Source organism: Condylura cristata, unplaced genomic scaffold, assembly GCF_000260355.1.
Source record: "Condylura cristata isolate star-nosed mole 26May11 unplaced genomic scaffold, ConCri1.0 scaffold00033, whole genome shotgun sequence".
NCBI lineage: Eukaryota > Metazoa > Chordata > Mammalia > Eulipotyphla > Talpidae > Condylura > Condylura cristata.
Window position 1 is genome coordinate 13,035,364 of NW_004567134.1, and position 20,152 is coordinate 13,055,515.

The following is a 20,152-nucleotide window of genomic DNA, read 5'->3' on the forward strand; positions in this document are numbered from 1 at the left end:
CGCCTGGACCAGCCATGCCTGAAGCTCGTCTCAGCTGCTCTTCCCAACTCCATGTCCTGAGACTGCCTGTTTGCACTCAGGCTGATCTGGGATGGACCCTTTAACTTACAACCAAAATACTCTCCAGCAGAGGAAGTCGCGTGGCCGAGCCTTGGTTTACTCACTTCTGAACGCACACAGGACTTGGCTGAGGTGCCTCGGCGCCCTCCCAGCTCGCAAGGACCCTAGGGTGGCCCTAGTCCTCCACCTCTGGGGCTCAGCTGACCTGCTCCTCGGGCGGCCCCGCGGTCTTCCCTGTGGGGGCCCGGCTCTCCAGTCCCTCCACCAGCGCGGCGATGCGGGCCTCCAGCCCGCCCGGTGCCCGAGCGTGGCCGGCCCCGCCACAGTGGCCGAAGTAAGTCATGAGCTTCTTGGCCGTCTGGTCGTCGCACCTGCGGCGAAAGGAGAGTGGCAGCAGGCGGGAACCGCTGCCGGCGTGGGCCCCAGCCCCCCAGTGGGCCTGCACCCCACACTCCGCCCCCGCTGCACCCTCTCAGGGGAGAAGCCAGAGGCCTCGCCTCATCTGCACCCCACTCGCCTCCACTCACCCTGCTCCAGCTTCAGAGGCCTCCCCGTGCCCCCACGTCCCTCAGGGCCTTTGTACTTGCTACTCCAGCTCTCGGGAATGCTCTTCCCTCATTTCCTCCAGGCCCCTGCTTGGAGTGCAACCCCAGAGCCGCCTTGGAGGGGCGGGGGGCATCTCCCTGTGAGGCTTCCTCTGCCCCTTCCCCTTCCTCATGTTTGGCTGGCGTGCTGGCCCGGGGCCCAGAGAGGGCTGCTGTCTGTCTGTCTCTGTCTCCCAGTGCCCTGGGCTGGTATCGCACTTCACCACACCGGCGCTCCTACGTGAAATGCTGACGTAGAGTCAGTGCGGACAGCCACCCCGGAGAATCACCGGCAGTCCAACTGGGGAGTCACGGCGCCCCCAGAGCGCGGCCCCCTGGGGTCTTTGGCCACAGGCCGCCGCTGACAGGCGGCTTCTTTTAGAGGCGGGAAGACGAGGCCGAGAAGCCAGCAGCCAGTCTTAGGCGCCCCGCCCCGCCCCGTGTCCCGGCCAGTCCTGCTCCCCTCTCCCGGTGGTTCTGAGGTTTCACCGAGCTCAGCGGCCAGAAAGCGCCAGCCCGGCCCCAGGCCAGACCGGCGCTGCCGACAGCGTTTGTCGCACAGCACAGGGTGAGGCGGGTGCCTGGCGTGCCCGCAGTCACGGAGCAGGGGCCTGTCGGGGACAGTGCCCAGGCCCGGGAGGAGCGAGGCAGCCCCCGCAGGCCTTTCTGCCGAGCTGGGGGCCTCTCCCACCTCCCTGCCGGATGGGGGCAGAGGTGCCCGGACTGGAACCATTCGCTGCCTTCCAAGGTCACGCTCTGTCACAGTGCCCAGGGCCAGCGAGGACAGGACTCGTGTCCCCTCACTTACCCACTGTCGAGGCTGGAGAGGCGGGCCAGCAGTGTCCGGACCTCGGGCGGCCCCTGCCCCTCGCGCCACTTCTCCTCCTCCTCCTGCTCCTCGTCAGAGGCGGCCTGGCCCTCCACGGAGCGGAACAGCTGCCCGTCCACTGCCGCAGAAACAGGGCGATGGGCATATGGGGTCCCAGGCATCAGTCCCCAGGGGGAAGGGGGGCTCCCCCTGCTCCCCACCGCTGCCCCCCAACCCCATGCTCCATAAGGTGCAGCCACGAAGGCTGTGAGGTCCCTTCCTGTGACTGGCCCATCGGCGCCCCCCGCCCCAGGACTGTACACAGGGACACTGGAGAAAGAAGCCTCCTTCCCCCGCTGCTGTGTTTTTAGGCTTGGAAAAGACCGTCCCTGTGGGCTTGGAAGCCCCGTCTCAGCAAGTTGGGACTCTGCTTGAGGCAGAATGGTAGCACTGGGCAGACTGGCCACAGTCACACCCACTGGAGACCTGGGCGCAAGTCTGAGCATGCTGGGGACCAACCTTCATCAAAGAATCTGCTCCCGGAGCTGCAGTCCGGAGGGGCCTCTGGGCCTCTGGGCCCGCTGTCCACAGGCTCATCGCTCTTGGCGTCTGGGCTGGCTCGTGGTAGGGTTGGGAGCTGGGTGCCCCCTGACCTGTGGGCAGGGAGAAGGACATGGGCACTGAGAGAGAGGAGACGCCTCGGCCAATTTTCTGCAGGATCATCTCCCCGCCTCCCCCCCCCCCCAATTTCTCTGCAAATACGCTGTCTCTGGTGCGCCTCAAGAAGGCCCTGGGCTGTCTGTGACGGCCCTAGTGACTCTCCACCCAGTGACTCCGCAGCAGTCAGCCCCGTGATGCAGGGGACGTGTAGCCAGGGCTGACTTGTCATCCAGCTTCCGCCAGGTGACGGTGGACGAAGGGCAGGTTTTGAGGCCCCGGGAAGGAAATGCCCACCTCCCTGCCTTCAGCGCTGTCGGGGAGATCGTGGTGTTTGCCCGGGGTAGCCATCTGGCGCTGTGGGGAAGTGGCTGAGACCTGGCTGCTTTCAGCCGAGCGAGCGGCCTCGGAGCCCCCAGCCCTGGACATTCCTGTTCATTATCGCAGCTACTTTAATCACAAAGGCCATTCTTGCCCTTAAAAGCTTTTCATTGAAGCATCTCTTTTCAGGCTTTGAAGAACCTGCCATGAATCAGTCTTCTTGATATTTCAAGGTTCTCACATTTTAAATATTCATTTTCCATATTTCTCAAGTCACAAGGTCAGGGGAAAAAGAAAAAGAACTCCATCATAACATGAACATGTTCATTAAGGAACCAGCCACTTCCTAAACGAGTTTTCACCCCTTTATTTTACAACATTTGACCTTCACCCGTCTCTTCAGCATCTTCAGTTACTCAACCTCTTCCTGGTAGTCAGATGGATCTAACAATTCATTGTGAATGATCTGCATGGTGAAACTGTGAAGCTTGAGAGAAGGGACAGTGCATTTACGCAAATCAAGTATTAGTGGCAACAAGACCCAGCTCAGAGACCCTGTTTGGAGTCACTGGGCAGCTCTTGGGCCTGCACAGACCTACTACAAGAGTGGAAGCCAGAAGCACCCAGGAGTACCTAGTGGGGGCTTGGACGAATTGGGATCCTTGGTTCCAAGCCTGATGTGGTTGGTCAGGAACTGGCAGTGGGGCTCACACCCCATCTTGCAGGTGGCCACAGGAGCCCATGATCTCTGTGTGGGTCCCGGTGCTCAGCTCGTAGGCAGGCAGAAGAGCCAGGAAGCTGTGAGCTCGAGCGGGAGCTTGGCCGTCCCAGCGAGGCTGGCCAGAGCTGAAGCACCATGAGAGGGAGCAGAGGTGGGCACCCAGGGCTTGCCAGGTGGGCTCAGCATGCACCAGCTGCCTGCGCTGGAGCAACGCGGGGTTGCGGGGTTGCCCCGGGAACAACATCGCCCTCTGGTGCGTCAGCGCTGCCTTCCCATGGGCCACGGCTTCCCCAGCGCCTACAGGCAGCTCACAGGCCCAGCTGACCTTGCCACGGGCAGCTTTCGGACTCAGAGCAGGTGGGAGCTGTGGCTCCTCCCCTTGTTAGGCAGCATAACCCCACCCTGACCACCATGGCCGGCCCCTGGCTGCCCAGCAGCCACTGGGAGGCAGCGGGCTGTCTGCTGGGCTCTCTGGGAAACAGGCTCCTGTCTGCTGGGTGGGTAGGTGCGTGCGGCTAGGGGGCGAGGTGCAGGCTGTGGGGGCCATTCGTGCCTCTTGAGGGCCTTGGGGTGCTGGTGGCTGTGTAGAGAGCCTCAAAGTCATGGCGGTAGGAGTGGGGTCCGTTGGAACATACTGAGTTGCTCTGCCGCGGCTGACCCCAGACCTCTGTGTCGTAGGAGCCAGCAGCTATGACTGATGAAGGTCTGTGGCGAGCAGAGCAAGCTGCGGAGGTGAGCCCAGCCGGGGAGGGGGCAGCGGGCTCGCTCCACGCCTGAGGCTCGGAGAGCAGCCCGAGGAGGCGCAGGCACAGCTGCAAGGCCCCCCACTGCCACACCTGAGCCTGTTGTGTGGCCCCGCAGGGTGCTTGAGCTGTAAGGGGGTGGGGAGAGCGGAGAGGAGAGTCACAGAAGGCTGTTTGAACCCACGGCGAGAGAAACTTCCTCACAGGGCTGCTGAGACTGGGGTGGGGGGCTGCAGGGGTGGCGCCGGCAGAGGAGGTGTGCAAGCAGGTAGAGGCTTCAGGGTGGAACTGTGAATAGAGTTCAGCAAGACAGTGTCTAGATCTTCCCAATATGTGAAACTTCCTTTTGAACCCCCAGCTACGTAAGGGTTTTAACAAGCAAATGAAATGGAGGGACGATTCTTAAGTTGCCGGCCCAGTGTCCGGGTCCCCGGCCCCCCAGCTCCTGGAGCCAGCCTGCTCGAAGGGGGCTTCCTGCGTCAGCCACAGTGACACTGCGCCTTTCGGAGTGCCGACTGGGTGCCAGGCACCGTCCTCAGGACTGGACTGTTTTCCTGACCACAGTCCTGGACCCTTTTGCAGGTGAGGAAATGGCAGCCCGGCAAGCCCAGTGACATGCTCGGCCTCGGATGTGGGGGAGCCGGGTTTGCACTCGCCGCCTCCGGCCGCCTCTCTGGGGCCCCGCCAGGCAGAAGGAAAGCTGGGAAGCAAGTGGGGGGGGGTCCGCCCAGCTGCTGTGCTCATTAGGTGACTCCAGGCCACTCGGCGTGAAGTGGGGAAGAGGAAGTCACCAAGAACAGCTTGGCGAGCTGGACAGATGAGGACACTCTTTGGAATTTTCCAAGAAATGAAGCGTGGCTGCAGAGAAACAGCCGCTCCCCAGGGGGCCCTGGGGTGTGCCCTCCACTGCTCTGTCAGCTGGCTCTCCAGTGTCATCCCGTTATCACACAAGCAGGCTGGAACAGCTCAACCTTAAAACAAAAATGAAGCTTCCCGCCAGATGGCTTCCCTGTGCTACACCCTGTCTGTTTACAGCCTGGCTCCTTGAAAGCTTCGCCTTGACGGCCTCATCCGGCCTCGTCCGGCCTCGTCCTGCCTCGTCCTCGGCACCGCGCCTGCGGCATGAACGGCCAGTTGTCTCGTTTGGCCCACAGAGGGCATTGAAGGGACACCCCTCACCAGAGCGCACGCTCGTCCTCCTCAGCGCTCCTGTCTGCCGCGTGCCACGTGCCCTGGCGCCCGCCCCCTCTCTGGGAGGCCACAGTGCGCTGGCTCCAGCGCCCACGACTTGAAGTTGGCCTCCTCCACGAGTGCCCGCCTGCCGCTTCCTCACAGCTTCCCGCGTACTGCTGCCTGGGCACCGGGTGTCCCACTGGCCGTCACCCTGGCTCCCTCCCCCGCTCCTGCTTCCCTTTGAGGAAGGTGCCAGCGCCCTCGGCCACCCAAGATGGTCATTGGGCTGGGCCACCTGGGGCCCACAGCCTCAGCCCTGCTGCGCCAGCACTTGGCAAAGGGCTGTAGTGTGCCTGTGCGCCCCCAGGCCTGGGTCTGTGCAGGTCGGAGGGAAGAGGGAGGGGAGGAGGAGTGCCCCCCTGCCCTCCGCAGACCGACCGCTGGGGGGAACAGGCCAGGAAGCAGGAGCAGAGTGCACCCTTGCCTTTCCGCAGGCCTCACGGCCTGGCTCTCACAGGGATGCGCCCGCAGGGTCAGCAGCAGGATGGCGTCCTGGAGGGCAGGCGCCGAGCAGAGTGGGAGACCTGAGCAGAGGAGAAAGGCAGCAGCCCTCTGGGGACTGGAGGCGGTGGGGCGGAGCCGAGCGTCCAGGGCGGGCAGGAAGGGGCTGAGAAAGGCCCCGCTGGGCCCCCTTCCTCCCGGCTGGGGCCTGTGTGTTCTGTTATGTGTGACGCTCACTCCCTGGACTTAGGAGGCTGATGTCTCTCAGAGGAGGCAAAGATTAAGGCACAGGCATGGTGGGGGGCCACCACCCAGAAGCTGGACGTGCCATGGTCCCACTCCCAGCTTCACCGACCTTGCTCAGTCCCTCCCTAGTTTGTCTTTTCGATGGTGGCCAGTGGCTTGCATATATTAGGTCGAACCAAGGGGAACTGCGGGTTTTGACAGCTTTGACCTGTAAAGGACAATTTACATGGTTCAAGCTAAGAGGAGGTGCGCCTGGAATATTGCCTGGCCGCAAGTCCTCCGCTTCAGCAGTGGGTCCCCTGGTTTATGAAAGGTTCTGTTAGGATTTTCTCGGACCCAAAGCTTATAGGGATGAATGAATGATACAGCTGGCAGTAGCTGGGGTGAGGGAGAAGGCTCAGGTTGGGGCAGGGCCAGAGCCCAGGGGCTCCCCAACCTCCTGCCACCTCTGTTCTCGGATTGCCCCGGCAAGCATCGGCCTTGCAGCCGCGGCACCCAGGTCGAGGCCCGCTCCAGCACGTTCCCGTTCCCGGCGGCTTTGTCATGGGGGTCGAGGCCGTCCCCCCGCCCGCCTTGCGAAGGAGCGGACCCTTCAGTGGGAGGGTAATGGAACCTTCCCGGTGAAGGCATGTTGGGTCACTGGTCCAGTTGTTTACTCACACAGACTTCCTACAGGGAAAGAGTGTCACCAACACTGAAAGAGCCAGAATCTCTTACAATAAATAGAAAGAAACCAGTAGAGTATCTAAAGTGATGACCACCAAAAGTCAGTTGGGTCTAGCTCCGTCGTATCCTCTGCCTGCCTCCGCTGATGGCAAGGCTGCCCTTTCTCCGCTAGGGAAGGAGGTTAGCAGTGTTAGAGCAAGCTAGAGATTTATCAGCTCCAAACAGGACTTGAGAAGGCCACCTCAGGGGTCACGGACGGCCGCCGAGGCCTGCACAGATGCCTGCCCGCCGTGGCTGCTCGGGACCCTCCCTCCATCCACTCGCTTCTGGACAGGCTAAGCCCTGTGTGCGGCTGGGCGTCCCCCCCCAGCTGGCCACATCTGCTCACCGCCCAGAGCGCCGCAGAGCGCCGAGTGAACCTCTGATGTCTTCCTCCTGCCGAAGGCCAGTGGCCGCATCTGGCCACCAGCCCGGCGGCTTACGCAATCTGAAAGGGCCAGATGTTATTTGTCCCCTCTTCCTCCAGGCCTGGCAGCTCCTGGCTCCTGGCTCAAGGTCTTCAGTGGACAGACCCCTCTGTGATGCAGAGGGGTGGGCAGCTGCCGGGTATGGTGTCTACCGCGCTGGACTGTCTCATTTCTGCTGACCTTTTTGCTCTAAGATGGCAGCCACTGGTCACTTGTGGCTACTTAAATTAATCAAAATGAAAAAAGGCAAAAGGTAGTGCCTCACTGCGAGCCACATTTCGAGCGCTTAGTCGCCGCCGGGCGGACGGTGCGTGCACCGGCCATGTCCAGCATCAGGCGTTGCTGCTGGACAGCACTGGCCTGAAGGTTTGTTTCAAGTCAATCTGGTGGTTCACAGTTGTTTGGCCCGAGTTCTCATTCAGAAGCCAGTACTTCCTATTCAATTCGATGTTACAATTCACTAACACACTCATGGGGTGCCAGGCTCACTCATACTACAATTATTTGAACCTAGAACTTGAGTCTGTCAGGCGAATAAACATAAAATATGTCACAAACGGGGTCCCACGAGTCCTCACCAGCTGGTGGCGAAGCCATGGGGATGAACGCGGGTGAGTGGTCTGCTCGGCTCCTCCAGCCCTGGGAGTAAAGGCCGGTACCTGCCCTGGAGAAGGGTCAGCTGTCCGCAGGCCCCGGAAGGGCAGCCTGGGTTATTAAAGGCCGTCATGGGATGGGTAGAGTTACCGTAGCAGCTGTCACCTGACGTCTTCAGAGGACACCCAGGCTGCTGGGATCCCGTGGCCGACTTGGGCACGAGCCTCCCAGGACCGGCAGGCAGTTCCCACTGGGTCCATCCTGGGCACTAGCACACTGGTCTGCGCATCGGTGTCATCTGGGGAGAGGGAGGAGGTGGGCAGCCAGGGGTCACCTCTGGGAGTGGCTGGCACTCGGCACACGCACCCGAAATGCCCAGCAGGAGACGCCGCGGCCGCGGGAGACAGGCCACCGTGCCAGTTACCGAACAGGAGGTCAGCAGCGTGTTTTGGAGGTCACGCACCAGCGGAGGACACACAGAAATCAGCTGGGATCTGTCGCCTCGACGGAATGAAAAGTGAGAAGATCCGGCCCTCCCTGGTGGCGCAGCGGGTTAAAGCACAGCACTGAGAAGCTAAAGCCACTTCCTCATGAGTTCGATCCCCGCCTGCCCCGGAGGAGACCACATGGCGCGGCAGACCTCTCCTGACCTGCCCGCTGCTCCCCTCAGCATGGACTTCATCAATCTGCCTGTTCTGCTCCCCGCTCTGTCTCTGGTGAAGCCTCTCACTGCCCCTGCATCTCTGGCCTGTACCTCAGTTCTGTATGCAGAAATAAATACATCTTTAAAAAAATAAGAAAAGTGAGAAGATCCACTGAGCACGCAGCACGGCGGTCCCAGGGTGGTGCTGTTCCAGGCGGGTTGGGGAACCTTCTCTGAGGACTAGAGCAAAGTTGCAGGCTTTGCAGCCCACAAGGTCTCATTTAGCACTGCAGTGACTGGCGGAAGCAACTAGATGAGATACAAACAAATGAACTTGGCCATGTTCCAAGGAAAGTTTATAGCACAGATCTGAATTTCAAGAAGTGTGTGTGTGTCAGGAAATACTGCTTTGAGTTTCCCCGACCATTTAAAAGTTGTAAAAGCCATAGCCTATTACACAAAAATAGACATGGGACCTCTGGGTATTCGTTTGCTGCCCCCCACACCCCACGTGAACTGATGGCTTTTGTCCCCAAGTTTATTCTAGGGGAAATGTGTTTATTTTTTTTTTAATGGCTTATTTATTTATGCCTGCAAGAACTGGGTTACAGGCCAGAGGTGCGGGGTGTGAGAGGGTTCACCAGAGGCAGCACGGGGAGCAGAACAGGCGGATCCACTGCAATCCACTGCTGAGGGCAGCAGCGGGCGGGCCGGGAGAGGTCTGCCCGCCACGTGGGTCAGCTCCCTGCTGGGGAGCGAACTCACTGCAGTGGCTGCGGACAGCTTCACAGTGCTGCACCGGCAGGGAGGGCCTTTGGGGGGGCTGGGGGAGCAGGCATTTAATCGCTGTGCTGAACTGAGGTTATTACTTTTACCCCTAGAGCCATCGGCACCTTCTGGATTTTGCTGAGAACTCTGAGGTGAAAGGACGAAGCCGACATCTGACTGGGGTGCAGGGACGATTGTAAGGGCCGCAGGGATGCTCGTGACTGGCCAGGACAGCGGCCATCTGGGTAAGTGGGGAGGGGCCGGCCGTCTCCGGGACACACATGAGCTGCAGGCGAAGGGCCTGAGGCAGCAGCAGAGTGGCGGGGGCCTACCAGAGCGCCGTGCCAGCCGCGTCTGCCCTCCCGTGCTTCCTGCCCGAGCGGCCTTGCACTCTGCCCGCTGGTTCTGTCGCTTCCAGGGTGCCCTGTCACCCTGGGGTGCCCCGCCACCTGCTCCTTTCCCGTTGCAGTGAGCCAGTGTGGTATCTCTTTGCAACCACAAACTCCTGGCTGGTGCCAGCTACAGCAAATGATTCACCCACCGGAACTTTACTTTCCCATGCTGGGCACCATGGACCCGGCTGGGGTGGGCGCAGTTTCCAGGAACAACCCCCAGGATTCCACATCCTAATTCCTGCAACCTGTTCACGTGAAGAGGTGTCACCTGGGGTGGCGTCTGTCATCTGCCGCAGCCGACCGTGAGCTGGCAGCATACCCCCTGGGGTTGCAGGGGCCCCCAGAAGAGCCGCATCCCTTCTCAGTGGGTACAGAGGAGGAAGTCGGGGAGCCCTGAGCGTCAGGGGCCTTGCTGGGAGATGAAGAGAATGCCAGGAGTGACCCTGGGCCGGCGGCCATCAGGGAGAGGGGGCCTCGGGACCGCAACCACAAGAAACCCAATTCCCAGCTGAGCCAGGAACCGAGTCCTCACGCGGACTCGGCCAAGGACACTCCGATTTCAGCCTTATGAGACCCCAGGGCTGCGGCCTACAGCGCTGTGAGATCACAAGTGGGTGGTGTTTGTGTAATTGATTACGGCTGCATGGAAACTAGACGCAGCTGCCCGCCGGCCCCGGCCTCGCCCGCCCCGTGCCCAGCCGGCCTCATTGTGCTTTCCGGCACCAGGGCTGCTCTTCTGGGGAGGCTGAAGCGGTCTGAGCTGGTCGTGACGCTTCCCTTCTACAGGGCTGGCGGAGGAACAAGGCGTGGGGTGTAATCTTGGCCACAGAGGTGAGGGTGTCTGCCAGAAGTGCCTCGGGGGAAGGGAAGTTGAAGGAGGAAGTTACTTTTCTGGCACTGGATGTGCATGCCTGAGGCCCTGGCGGCTGTCTGTGACTGTGGGCCCCACCCCAGCAGGCCAGGTGACATGCAGGGGAAGACAGCAGGAAGGTGGGCACTAGCCTTGTGTCACTGAGCGAGAACCCGCTCTCGCTGGACGGGCGTGGGTCATCGTTGTCTCCTGTGGCCTCCTCAGCCGGGGTTTCTGTCTGGGCAGCCTAAAGTTGTATCCCAGTGTCGCTTAGGGGTCAGCGGGGCTGTGCCCATGAAGCCCTTGGCGTAGTGCTTTGGGGCCGGCGGCGCAGACACTGGGTCTGGCTGCATCCTGCCGGCTGCTGCCCTCCCGCCTCTGCCCTGGGTGCGTCAGGTCCAGCCGGAGCTGGGCCAGCGGGCACCCGGCTGTGTCTGTGGCTGGGCCACCCAAGGGCGGCGGTTGTGATTGGGCGCTGGCTCTGCAAGTCTGAACTCCGCTGAGGAGGGAAAAGGGTCCAGGTCCTGTCCGCAGATGAAGCCTCGTCTTTTTCAGGGCGGCTTCAGCCGCACTGTAAGTCCTTTCAGATGGCTCAGCCCAGCTCACCCAGATTGTCCAGGAGAATGTGTACTTCAGGGCAGCTGCTGCAGCTTCAGCTATGTGAGCGGGCCTCAGGGCAGCTGCCCATCAGGGTCTGAGCCGCCGGACTGGGACCAGCAGCACTTCGAGGCAACACACCAGAAGACCCTCCCCACCCCGCCCCTCCCACCCTCCCCAGGGCTCAGCTTTTTCTAGAATGGACGGAAAATGTCACCGGCCTTTGCTTTCTCCCCTCCGAGACACTCGGCAAGCTTTGGGAAGCTGCAGGTCTGACAGGACCCGAGCAGGCCCAGGGGGGTGCGGGGGTGGGGGGCAGACTGAGCATTGCTGAGCCTGGGGCGTGCACACACACTTCCTTTGCTGGTGGTGCTTCCTGAGCGAAGCCTCTCAGGAAGCAGAGACTCGTGTGTGAAAACAAGAGAACAACAGTAGGAAGACGAGCAGAGAGAGGGGTGTCGGAGGAAGAGATGAAAATAAACCACGGACTGGGGGCGTGGGGCAGTCGGGGTCCTCGCAGCCCGGGGCGCTCTCGCTGGTCGCCCCAGCCCGGGCCACGGCCATACTGGACGGTGTGGAGTCGGGCAGCGGATGCCCATCGGTCAGGGTGCAGCGAGTGACCTCCATGGCCTCTTGGGCCGGAGCTGCTCATTTTCTGTTAGTCTGCCCAGCAGATGAGCTGCTGGCCAGCCGGGTATGGGTACTGGGACCCTGTACTTGGCAGCAGGATGACCCTGACCTCGTGGAGCCGCTGGGGTGGGGGCCTCCCTGCATCACAGATCACTAGACCAGATGGGGCAGGGCCTTGGGCTGGGGTGCAGGAGAGCTGGCAGCGGGTTGCTGCAGGCCCGGCAGCCAGAGCTAGAGGGAGCCGGCGGTGGGCTCCAGGAGGGGAGGGTCAGGGTTGCAGGGGTGGGGCGGGCAGGCCGCATGCAGCGAAGAGGCTGGCGTTTGATCTGAGGGCTCCGGGAAGCCCAAGGTTAGATGAGCATTGCCAGGAGCTTGGCCTCTCTGTGGTCAGTGGGCCAGACAGGAGTTAAGGAGTCCTGCCCAGGGCTGAGGCGAGGCAGGGCAGCATGGTGGGGACACGTGGAGGGAGCAGGACCAGGGTGTTGCGAGGAAGGGGCCTTTGGGCTCTCCGCCCTTTGTTTGGCCACCCTCATTGGGTCAGCACAAGCCCCCAGGTCAGCACCGGGGCGGCCCTCGGCCGTGTCAGGCCGTCTGACTTTCTGGAAAAGCACAGTGCGGTGCCCAGAGCTCCAGCGTCTGGCGCAGACGCCCAGACATCCGCTTCTGGGCTGCGGCTGTGGTCTTCCTCCTGTGGGTCTTCACTCCCAAGGGGAAGCGCCTGGGCTGGATGTTTGCTGTTTGTGTCTGCCCTGCGTCCTGTCTGGGGGCAGCCCCCACCCCACTCTGCCCCCACCCTCCCAGACCACGGGCTGGGTGCACTGTGCACCCCAGTCCTGGCCCGCTGGAGCCCCCCCACCTCACCCGTGCGTGCACACATACACACGCACGCGCACGCAGTGACCCTGGACGGGCCCGGTCACTGGCTGGCCCGAGCAGCATTGCCCCCGGCCTCTTTCTCCGCAAAGTGTTGGCGCACCAGATTCGAAAACTTCTAAATCCTGGGTCACGCCTTGCAGTGTGGAGCCAAGTGAGCGAGATCAAGCAGTGGTGGGGAGGCATGGCGGGTGCTGGGGGCACCCGGAGCGTGGAGCAGACACAAACAGTCCGCCCGGGTGAGGGCCGCGGGCAACAGGGACGGCCCTGGGCGCTGGTGCGCCTGCCCGGCGGTTTGAGTGTTCCTGATGCCCTGCGGTGCCGGCATTACAATTAACCACAGTGTCCAGGCGAGGAAACGGGGGTGCGCGGGTGGAGCCGCGGCTTCCCCCGACGTGTCAAGGCACCAAAGAAAACGCACAGCATTTGGAGGAAGTGGACAGGGGGTCGCGGCCAGTGTGGCAGCCCCTCCGGCCACCTGGGTCCTGCGCTGCTGCCCCTGCCCGGGGAGCTGGTACCTCAGCGCCTGTGGCCACCGCATATGCTCAGGGCCCTGCCTGCTTGGAGCCGGAGAGGCTGGGCCTTGGGGCGGCCTCAGTGCACCCCTCTGCTGCCCCTGAGGGGCGGGAGCTGTGGGCTCCCCCAGCCCGAGCCCGGGCTCCCAGGGGCTGAGCCCTCTCGGCCGTGGCCTGACGACTGGGCGGCCTTGGGTCGGTCCCAGCCGCGCCAGGCTCCGGCTGCCTCTCCAAAGGACACACGGGCCTGTGCGCTCCTGGTCACGCCCTTGCAGCCCTGGGCTGGCCCGAGTGCCTGGCTCAGGATCCGCCCCAACAACTGGCCAGCGCCAAGGGCGGGTGACTCCTCCAGGAGATGTGATTAAGGCGTGGGAGCACCCGCCCCTATCCACACCCCTTAGTGCCTCCACTGTCCATCTGAAAAGGCCCCGCTCCCTCCCCAGAGCCAGCCCGGGGACTGCTCTGGCACTGCAGCTGTGGAGGCCACTCGGCCAAGGGGACATTGAGAAGACCCGAGTCCCAGGCTTCCACTTAGGAGTGGACCCTGAGCCCCAGTGTGTTCAGGCCACTGAAAGCCATCCTGACAAATCTACTAGGGACATTTTCCTAGGGCTCGCCAGATGCTGTCTTTGCACAGCGTGGCTTGACTGTCCCTGCTGTGCCTGGCCATGGTGTGTGACCATGGCAGCGCCGGGTGAGAAATCGTCCCGGAAACGCAGGGGGGGCGCGGGGGTCTGGCGTGGCCAGCAGTCCGTGGACGGGCTGCAGTTTCACAGTGGGGACCCAGGGTGCTTGTGCCTGGCGGGGCCCAGAGCAGCAGGGGAGCCGCACTCCCCAGGCCCTTCTCCAGCCGGTGCCCGGAGGGTGCCTGGCTGCTCAGGCCCCTGTAGTTGTCACGGTCACTGCGGCCTTTGTAGGACCTGTCTGTCGAGTGCTGGTTTCCATGCCGCTGAGCCCCGCTCGCCACCCGCCCGTGTTCCCTCATGTTCACAGTTCTGTCGCGGGCTCTGTTCCTGCCAGGGGCCACCCAGCGATCTGCGCGCCCGCCCCCGCCAGGTGAGTCCTTGCTGGCTCCTGCCCTCACTGTCAGCTTGGTGGCAGCACCCAGAGTAGAAGCACGTCTCAGCTTGCAGACCCCAAGCTTCTGCCCGTGGAAGCCCCCGCCGGGGAGGGAGGGCGGCAGGGCCGGCCGCCTCCAGGTGCCGGAGGCCCAGGCTCGGTGCTGGAGGTCGGGCCTGCCCCACCGATGCCGGACCTGTCCTCCCGCACAGCCAGAGGATCTCTGCGGCGCACACGCCCCGGCGCCCGTTTGGGCCCTTCTCTGCCCCCGGTCTTCACGTCTCACCCGCCTCGCTGCTCCCCACTCCCTTCCCCTCCTCTCTCCCGCAGTAAGTCCGGGCCAAGGGCGCGCCGCCCTTCACACGCCTGCTCCCCCGCGGCCACCACATCTGCAGTGTCAGACGCCAGCCCGTCCTTGCCGCCCCTCAGATGGTGGCGCCCCCAGGCGCCCCACACCAGCCGGTGCCACACCTGCCTCTGCTTGCCCACACTTAGGGGAGCCCATCCCTTCGGCCACTGCTGGCCTCACAGACAGCGGGCAGCCCCGTGACCCCAGGTTCGCGAGCATCTCTCCTGCGTCAGCGCTGTTCTGGTGCATTCTGAGGCTTCCGTTCCCCCGCGAGATGGGTATTGTCGTTTTTTTCTCCTCAGACCCATGTTAAAGGGAGTTGGGGGCTCAGAGGGTCACGGCCCTAGGCCACACCCCACAGCCACACACTGCACTGGGCCACACTCCCCCCTCACACCGCACTCGATGGGCAGGAAAGGGCCCCCAAGCCAGAGGCGGAGCAGAGAGCCCCTGACGGTGCTCTTCAGTGTGTGAAAGGCAGGGGGTGAGGCCCGGGCCTGGGCCCCACCCGCAGGGTCCAGGTGGGGGGTCCCGGCACCCCAACGCCTTTGTCTCTCTGTGACCCCTGGGTATTGTCCCTGGGAGAAAGGCCGGATTCCCACCACGACCACCCACCCACACACGGCTCTCGAGGACAATGGAGTCCGAGAGTGGACCTGCGTCTCCAGCTCCAGACGATGCCACAGGCCCCCGCCCTGCCCCCACTCAGCCTCCTTCCCGCCCTTGCCAGCGAGGCGGCTGGGCTACTGCAGTGGGCAGGAGAAAGGAGGTGGCCCCCGTGGCCTCGGCCGTGTGTTCCCTCCTCCTTCCTGGCCTTTTCATCTCCCCAACAAAGCTCGGGCCAGACTGCTGGCCCAGCTGGGCTGGGTTATGTCTCCTCTGTGAGTTAGCCCTGGCCCAGCAGTCTGGCCAGGGTCTGCCCAGGTCTGCTTGAAGGTGCAGCTGCTCCTGGGGGGGGTGGTTCCCAAGAGACAGCCAGAGATGCCACACCGCCAGGGACCTTCCACTGAGCTGAGGACGTCCGGCCGCCACGCTCACCATCCCCGCGGGGCACCACTCGCCAAAGCCAGATCAGGCCACTGGTCGGCGCAGGGCATGCCTACGCTTGCCCATGCCCCTTGCCCCCAGACATTTTGAAGGTCGGCAGCCACGCCTCACTGCAAACCCTGTACTGGGTTCTGGGCCAAAGAAATGCCAAGGCCTGGTGCTTTCTGGGGGGCCAGCAGGCTAGGGCAGGAGACCACCTGCAGTGATCCTCTCTGCCTTCTTCCCCACAAGGTCTGAAGCACCTGAACTACCCTGTGGCAAGGGGCAAGGTGCTCCAAACCACGCCCCTAAGTGGTGAGCAGCCCGGGGAAGCTGACTCTGACAAGCCATGCCACGTCTGAGGAGGTTCCTCCCGCGGCCCTGTGGTTGCTGCAGGTAGGCTGTCAGAGACCGGAGAGGGGGCGGGTGGGGCCTTACGCCTGGTGTGCACCCCTTAGGGTCTCAGGGAGGTCCTCCATGTCTGAGTAGTGACTAGGGGTTGGCCCATCTGAGCATTCAGTCATCTGTCCCATCCTCCCCGCCCTCACCCCGGGCAGGCTTGGGGCTGGACATGGTTCCAAGTCGGTCCAGTGAGGCTGGGAGGACATCTGGTTAGGAACTGGGACACTCGGGGGAGCCCTTGAACAGTGAAGTGTTGGCCTTGTGACAAGAGGAACGCCCCCTCCCGAGGGGGGCTCCCTTCCTCACTGGAAGAACGCTACGCCCCAGAGCACCATCAGGAGACCAGAGTGAGCTGGCTTCTGGGGCAGTGCCGGGAAAGTGGGAGCAGGGTTGTGTATTCTAACCAAATGGCTTCAAGCTGCCATTCTGGGGTGAGGGATTCAGTCATTGCCCCTCCCCCATACATCTGCAGAGCACCTGGGGGCGTTCAGAGTGATGTCACTGACTGGTGTGATGGGGCTCCATCCAGTCTTTGGGGTGTGGGGCCTCTTCTCTCCACCCCCAGTTCCTCTAGACTACAGGCCCAATAGGGCCTTGCTGAGGGAGGCGGCTGGGCCCACACAGAGACATCTGAGCCCTGGCATTTGTCACGCGACAGCCCCTGGTGGCCCCTGGCTCCCGGCCTAGAAATGGGGCTGCGAAGTCCAGGATTTGTGCCTGTTACCTCAGCGGCCCTGTGTGCAGCCCTGGGCTGCCCCGGCTGGGCTCTGGCCCCTGCCTTGCTGCTCTGTGCCACCATAAGGTGCTTCCTCTCTGGCCTTGGTTTCCCCCACTGCCAGCTGCAGGTACTGGTATCTTCCCTGTCAGCGGGTGGAGGGCTCCGGAGCTGACCCGGTCCTGTCCCGTGCCGTCTGTCCGATCCTTTTCTCTCAAAGAGGGAGAGCTTCGGGGCAAGTCAGTCTCGAAAGCCGCACACGGGCCACAGAGGAGGGGCAGAGGAGGCTGCTCCCAGTGCCCACTGCACCGGCCCGGCGACGGGGCAGCCGCCGCCTTCCCGCTCACTGTCTGGGCAGCGCCTCATACCTGCAGCGGCCCCACTGCAACACCTGCCCCCCCTGGCCTCCCCAGGAGCACCGTGACGCAGCGGGCCACACCACGAGCAGACCACAGGGGCTGCTGCCTGATAGGGTTCTGGGCCCGGAGTGGGGTACTAGTCCGGCACCCTGGAAGGGAGGGTTGCGGAGGCATCGTCTCGTCTGACTGTCTAGAAGAACACCCTCCCACCGCCAACGTTGCCCATCTTTCTTGGCCTGTAATAGCAGACGCAAGGCCTGGAGGGGCAGCAGCCATCTTGTAACCATGAGTCACCCCAAAAAAGCTAGACTGGAAAGAGAAAGAATCAGGTATGGGGGGAGGTGACCTTACTTTCCCGCCTCTGTCTGTGCGGCCTGGGTACAGCACCTCAGAGCCTCGGCTCCGACAGTCTATGAAAAGGGACTGAGGCTCTGCTGTGCAGTCGGCGGGGCCGGGGGGCGCGTGGTGCCATGGGGGCAAACCACCTCTTCTCCTGTGAGGGGCTGGCCCGTGGTGGTGGTGGTTCCTACAGTTACGCTCTAAAGGACAGTTCGTTTAGGGCAAAACAGTGATGAGCCTACTGTTCCTCCTCGTGGAGAAAGTTCCAAGGCCGGACGCAGCCTCAGGCCAGCCAGCTCTGCTCTTCGCTGATCAGCTATGCAAACAGGAAGTGGCTATCCAAACACTCGGGCCAGGCTGGCCCAGAGTGGGGCTCCCCAGCGTGCCCTCCCTCCACCATTCTGCCTTCACATCGCCCAGCCAGCCACGAGTCCCTCAGAAGTCCAGGCAGAGTCCCCCCGTCAGAGCAGCTGGGTCAAAGCCACCTCCTAGCCCCACCCCCAGCCTGGCTGGCCCACCTGCCGGTCAGGCCAGCGGGCGACAAAGCCTTGCTCCCGGCTACTCCCTCCTGATGGCCTCCGTACCCCACCGCTGTCACAACCGTGACAAAGCTGGAGTAACATATTTTTTGAAATGTGCATCTGCTCATCACCTCCTTTAAAACTTTTCCATGGCTACATGCTTGCTTGAGGGGAAACTAAAGTCCTCCCAGCCCCTGCACGGCCAGCCTCTGCCTGCCTCGGGGCTTTCCGTGTTCCCGTTTTCCCAAATGCTCACCCACACCCCTCCTTGGTCCCTCTTGCCAGGTAACACCCCATCCTAGCTCTTCACTCTAATGTCACTCTGCCAGGTACGGGCTGAGCTGCAGCAAGCCAGGCGGACCCCTGCCCCGGAGGCCTGCGACACACGTCTGTTCGTGTGGTGCTCGAACATGCTCTGGAGGCTGCGCAGAGCAGGATTTCCGCTGGCCTGCTCACCGTCACATCCTGGTGCTGCGGGGTGCTGCCCTGGCCCTGCAGGGTCAGGGTCGTGCTCGGTAAGTGGGAAAGGCAGGCGGGAGGGCCTTATGGCGCAGAGGGAGGCGGGCTGTTTCCTGAGCCTCTGGTGAAGCAGGCCCTCCTGCTTCACCGCCAGTCCCACAGAGAGGGACAGTGCCTGGGCCAGGTTGCGGGTCAGTCAGAAGCCCTGACAGGATGGGAGCCTGTCCGGGGGAGCTGGTGCGAGGGCTCGGTGTACTCTGTTTCCTCACCTGTAGAGTGGGGCACCTACCTCCCCGGGCTGTTGCAAGGGTTCAGTTAGTCACATAAAGTGCTTAGCTCAGAGCCAGGCCCATGAAGTGCCCAGGAACCATTAGCTAGTCCCATTATTACTGTCAAAGAATAACATATCCTGTTGCAACCGTGAACGAGTGAGTGGAACTACTGTGGGTGGGTGGAAGGACGGAGGGTGGGGGTGGGTACTCTGGGGGGTGGATGGACGGAGAGTCAGCCATGGAGTGAAAGACTGACTGAAGTAGAGAAGACTGGGCCTACGCATGAAGGAACTCGTGACTGTGCACAGAAACAAGGCGGAGATAGCAAGGACCAGAGGGAGGGAATGCAGACGTGAGCTTCGGGGGAACAGGACTTGGCGGGACACCGGGCCGCCCCCACGCAGCTCTGCGCGCCCACTCACCTGTAGCGCTGCAGCTCGCCCTCCAGCTGCTGCACCCAGTGCTGCAGGCCAGGCACCTGGCCCGCCAGCGCCTCGAGCTCGCGCACCCTGCCCAGACTGTGCAGGACCGCCTGCCGGGCCTCCTCTGCGCGTCGCCGGACCTCTGCCTGGCCCTGGCGCAGCCTCCCTGCGCGGGCCTCGGCCGCTTCCAGGGCGTTCCGGGCCTGTCGCAGCTCCCGCTCCACGGCCTCGGGCTCACTGCCCGGGGCGGCCTCGGGCTCAGGGCGCTCGGCCTCCACCTCCGGGGCGCCTGCCTGGCTCTTCCAGAGGCCGACCTGCGGGCACAGGGCAGCAGGAAAAGGCGGTGAGCGCCCTGCGCCTGACCTGACCATCACCCGGGCACCTCCCTTGTGAGCAGAGGGTGCACGTTTGTCTCACACTGCTTGCGGGTTCCAGGTGTGTCTGAACGCGTACTTCTCATCGGAAGTGTGAGGCAGGAATGCTACTGGCCCCACTTTTATAAAGGGGTGCAGGAGTCAGGCACAGAGGCCACATGGTGCCCTTTGCTCATTACCAGAGCTTGGTTCCCAAATGGCACCCCTCTTCTCTGCCTGTGTCCGTTCCTAGCATTTTACCCTTGGCTCCCCCATCCTCAGACTGAGCTTCTGAGCACCTCGAAAGGGCACGTCAGGCCCTTGGCATATGGCCGGGCACAGTGGAGACCGGGAGAAGTGTTTGTTGCTGGGTCCACAGCTCACTCAGTGCCTCCTTTTCAGTGTCCCAGAGTAGCCGGCCCTCTGCGGGTGCTGGGCAGAGCGACACTTCTGTTTCGCACCAGAGTATCAGGCCTGGCCCTGAGGGAGGCCCCTCAGAATTATTGTCGGAAGAACTGTTCAACTACCCCCTTAGGCAGGGAGCCCCTAAAAGGCAAGGACAACTCTCTACACCTCACCCCCTAAACCTGCCAGGGGCGGGGCACCAGGGGGAGCTGATGCCCTTTGGATGGCTGACTGTGGATGGAAGGTTTGACTGCCTGCTAGAAAGAGCAGACACGTGGTGGGGGTGGGGTTCGTTTGGGATGGTTCTCTGGGTGGGGCTGGCTTCCGCGGGAGCGGGGTGGCTGGTGGCATGGATGCTGAGAACAGCAGTGGGGGCTGGAGTGGGTGCGAGTGGGGTGGGGTGAGAAGTGGGGCGGCGCTGCCCTCTCTCCCCTCTTTCCTGGCTCAGTTCTGCAGTCACCCTGTCGCTCAGAGGACCGCGCCCCGCGCCCGCCCCGCAGCCCGTGCGCACCTGTAGCGCCAGGCAGCGCGCGTCACTGCTCTGCAGCGCTGCGCGCAGGTCTTCCACCAGCTCGCGCAGGCTGCTGTTCTCCTCCTCCAGCTGCGCCCAGCGCTCGCCGTCGGGGCCGCCGTCCGGGCCCGGCGTGCGGGGAGTGCGG

General features: G+C 62.9%; 1 protein-coding gene across 1 annotated transcript in view; it reads right to left on the minus strand.

Moving 5' to 3' along the window:
• Nucleotides 1–20,152, minus strand: part of EFCC1 (EF-hand and coiled-coil domain containing 1) — a 28,904-nt gene that overhangs the window by 4,322 nt on the left and 4,430 nt on the right. The window contains exons 2-6 of the mRNA XM_004692207.1: nt 20,005–20,146; nt 18,736–19,049; nt 1,972–2,105; nt 1,453–1,591; nt 266–431 (exon numbers count right to left, since the gene is read on the minus strand). Of these exons, the coding sequence (XP_004692264.1) occupies nt 266–431; nt 1,453–1,591; nt 1,972–2,105; nt 18,736–19,049; nt 20,005–20,146 (895 nt within the window). The remainder of the gene's footprint in view (nt 1–265; nt 432–1,452; nt 1,592–1,971; nt 2,106–18,735; nt 19,050–20,004; nt 20,147–20,152) is intronic.